Source organism: Haplochromis burtoni, unplaced genomic scaffold, assembly GCF_018398535.1.
Source record: "Haplochromis burtoni strain Fernald_Lab_line unplaced genomic scaffold, NCSU_Asbu1 Contig_2519, whole genome shotgun sequence".
In the NCBI taxonomy this organism is placed as follows: Eukaryota; Metazoa; Chordata; class Actinopteri; order Cichliformes; family Cichlidae; genus Haplochromis; species Haplochromis burtoni.
In genome coordinates, this window is record NW_024584880.1 from 7,992 (window position 1) to 11,906 (window position 3,915).

General features: G+C 37.2%; 1 protein-coding gene across 1 annotated transcript in view; it reads right to left on the minus strand.

The window, feature by feature from the left end:
- The window catches only part of LOC121813771 (NACHT, LRR and PYD domains-containing protein 14-like), a 10,763-nt gene extending 7,080 nt beyond the window's left edge, over positions 1-3,683 (minus strand). Inside the window, exons 1-4 of the mRNA XM_042217669.1 lie at positions 3,514-3,683; positions 3,071-3,244; positions 2,633-2,806; positions 2,248-2,403 (exon numbers count right to left, since the gene is read on the minus strand). Of these exons, the coding sequence (XP_042073603.1) occupies positions 2,248-2,403; positions 2,633-2,806; positions 3,071-3,244; positions 3,514-3,635 (626 nt within the window). The 5' untranslated portion in view covers positions 3,636-3,683. The remainder of the gene's footprint in view (positions 1-2,247; positions 2,404-2,632; positions 2,807-3,070; positions 3,245-3,513) is intronic.
- Positions 3,684-3,915: the final 232 nt, after the last annotated feature.

Consider the following 3,915-nt stretch of genomic DNA (forward strand, 5'->3'; position numbering starts at 1 on the left):
TTTTTTGTTTTCTTTAGGTCACGAGCAGTTGTCCAAGCATTTCACTACATATCGTACTGTGTATGACTGTGTACGTGACAAATAAAATTTGAATTTGATTTTTGAATTTTGAGATAACAAGATTATGGACGAGAATGGCAGTGGCATGAGGAGTGAGGAAAGGGTGGAGGCGATTGATATTATGGAGTTGGAAATATGCTGCACGTGTGACATTATTGATATGTGAATTAAAGGATAATGTGCTATCAAGAATGACACCCAAGCTTTTCACAGAGGGAGAGATAGGGACCAGCGAATTATTGATGGTGAGAAAGAAATTGTTAATTCTGGATAGCAATCGTTTAGTGCCGACCAGGAGAAGTTCTGATTTATTGCTGTTGAGTTTAAGAAAGTTGGAGGAGAACCAGCAATTGAGTTCAGCTAAGCAGAGGATAAGGGAGGGTGGAGGAAGAGTAGAATCGGGTTTGGTAGAGAGGTAAAGCTGGGTGTCATCGGCATAGTAGTGGAACTGAATATTATATTTACGAAAAATATGCCCGAGTGAAAGAAGGTAAATGATGAAAAGAAGGGGCCCGAGGACAGATCCCTGGGGCACCCCAGTAGATAGAGGAGAAGGCTGAGAAGTGAAGGATTTTAATTGAATGAACTGAGTGTGGTCAGACAGGTATGACTTAAACCAGGCTAATGGAGTATGAGAGAGACCAATGGAAGCTAATCTGCTAAGAAGAATGGGATGAGAGATGGTGTCAAAGGCTGCACTCAGATCAAGGAGAATAAGGATGGAGAGGAGACCAGAATCAGCTGCCATAAGAAGGTCGTTTGTTATTTTTATAAGAGCAGTTTCGGTGCTATGCAGAGGACGGAAGCCAGACTGGAACTGTTCGTAAAGGTTATTATCAGTTAGGTGTAGATGGACTTGTGAAGCAACTATTTTTTCAAGAATGTTTGAGAGGAATGGTAGATTGGAGATAGGACAGAAATTATTAAAGTTGTTGGGATCTAGACCTGTTTTTTTCAGGATTGGGGTAATAGCGGCAACTTTGAAGGAAGCAGGAAAAGTTCCAGTGGTGAATGAAGAGTGAATAATAGCAGATATGAGGGGAAGGAGAGGGGGTAGACAGGCTTTGACAAGGACAGTGGGGATAGGATCAAGCTGGCAGGTAGAAGGCTTTGATTTGTGGATGAGATCAGCAATATCAGTTAAAAACGGAAGTTGAAAAACAGAGAGGAAGTGAGAAGGGGGTGGAGTTAAGACAGAGGAGCTACATTGAGCATTAGGGTCCAAGTCTAAGTGTATTTTATGATTTTTTTCAGTGACATAGATTATGAATGTAAAATAATATTTCCTCCCGACAATCTCTACATAGGAGAAACCAAACATGCACTCCATAAACATATGGCACAACATTGAATAGCCAACTCGACAGGAAAGACTCAGATATACATCTCCATCTAAAAGACAAATGTCAGTCTTTTGGTTTTCATTTTGGTTTGAAAATGGAGTGAAAGAACCCATCTATGTCCACTGTGAATGACCATTTTTGAACAGAGGTGGTGGTTACGATACCAACTCTCTGACACCTACAATGCAATTTTAAGATGTAAGATGGCCCCAAATTATAAATTTGAGTAAAAGACCAAGATTATGTAAAATTTCCATTACAAGCAGTTGTAAAGCTGAACCTAAACAATAATGTATTAACATAATAAAATATAAATCCTTTCCTCAATAGTGCCTAAATTTTTGTTTGCTAGGTAACCCTTGATAATCCGCCAAATGCTGTGTTTAATGGTTAATTTTTATTCCTGGAGACAGTGGTATTCCAGAACACTGTTAAGTGGCGTCCTCAGATCAAAAATTGTCCCTAGGTGAATGGCAAACAAGCATATGGGAATCCCAGGGACACCACAGTGTGCATAGTTGGAGTTATATCAGTATGATAGTAAATGCAGCCATACTTGAGTAGTAGATATTTTCAGTGATGACTATGATGTGGATGAAAATAATGAGAAATACTAAATTAATTATTGTGAAAAAAATATGTATTATTATTATTATTATTATTATTGTAAAAATATATGTTAAACAACATATTTTCAAAACAAGTAAATCAAAAACAGATACATTTAATAAATCAAAACTCTGCTCATGGGCACAGCTCCATATCCTAATAGCGTGCAAACAATCTCCTCATTACCTCTAATTCTTGCTGGTCATTTTTAAAAGAAAAATAATCTTGATCTGACCTGATAATTGTCGAGTTTGGAGTGTTGAGCATCTTCAACCCTGAATCCCGAAGGTTGTTGTTACCCAGGTCAAGTTCTCTCAGACTAGATGATTGGGAACTGAGGACTAAGGACAGAGCTTCACAACTTGTCTCTGAGAGGTTACAGCTACTTAGCCTATAAAATTATAAACAGAAAGAAAAATGACATTGGTCTTAAAGTGTATTCATCACTCGTGGAGGAGTTACTACTTTTGGCAATGCAATGTTGTTCCTGTTCTTCCATGAATTTTGACTGTTAGAAATTTAAAGTTTTACTAATAACACAAAGTACATGGATAAAGGCCAGCTTCTTAGATTTTTTTTCTCAATCACTAACAAAAAACTTAAATACAACTTGATCAGACCTTAGTTTCTCTAGTTTACAGTGCTGACTTGTTAGTCCAGCACACAGAAGCTTCACTCCTGAATCCTGTAGGTCATTGTTACTCAGGTCCAGCTCTCTTAGATTAGAGGACTGGGAGCTCATAACTGATGACAGATCTTCACAGCTTGTCTCTGTTAGGCTACAGTCAGTTAGTCTGAAAAATAATGAACAGAACGACAAAATATCATATTTATTAAAGTGTATTTATGGTACTGGGGAGTTATTTTATTTGGGAATATGTAATGTTATCCGGTTTTTGCACGAATTTTGAGTTGAATATTTAATTATATTAGCCACATTAGAAATGTCTAATGTTTACTTATAACACAAAGATACAACAGCAAATTGATACATTTCAGCTTGTTGGTAATTTTTTCTCAATCACTGAAAAAGAAATGTAAACATCACTTAATCAGACCTTAGTTTCTCCAGTTTACAGTGCTGACTTGCTATTCCAGCACACAAAAGCTTCACTCCTGAATCCTGTAGGTCATTGTTACTCATGTCCAGCTCTCTCAGACTAGAGGACTGGGAGCTCACAACTGTTGACAGATCTTCACAGCTTGTCTCTGTTAGGTTACAGCCAGTTAGTCTGAAAGATTTTTAAAACACAGACAAATAACACATTTATTAATGTGCATTCATGGTACAGTGAGGAGTTACTAGATTTGGCAATATGTAATGTTATCCCGTTCTTGTGTGAATTCTGGCTTGAATATTAAACCATGTTAGCCACATTAGAAATGTCAAATTTTTACTAATAACACAAAGATACAACAACACACACATAAAGATCAGCTTCTTAGTAACTTGTATTTTTCTGAATCATTGACAAAAAGTGTAAATATATCTTGAACTAACCTTAGAGTTTCTAGTTTGCAGTGTTGACGTTCTACTCCAGCACACAGAAGTTTCGCTCCTGAATCCTGTAGGTCATTATTACTCAAGTCCAGCTCTCTCAGACTGGAGGACGGAGAGTTCATAACAGATGACAGATGTTCACAGCTTTTCTCTGTCAGGCTACAGTCAGTTAGTCTGAAAAATTATGAACACAAAGACAAATAACCCAGTTATTAAAGTGTATTCATGGTACAGCAAGTAGTAACTAGATTTGGCAATATGTAATGTTTGTGTGTGTGTGTGTGTGTGTGTGTGTGTGTGTGTGTGAGTGTGTGTGTGTGTGTACCTTCATGAATTCTGACCTGATTGTTAAACTAAATTAGCCAAGTAAGAAATTTCACATTTTTACTAAGAACACAACAA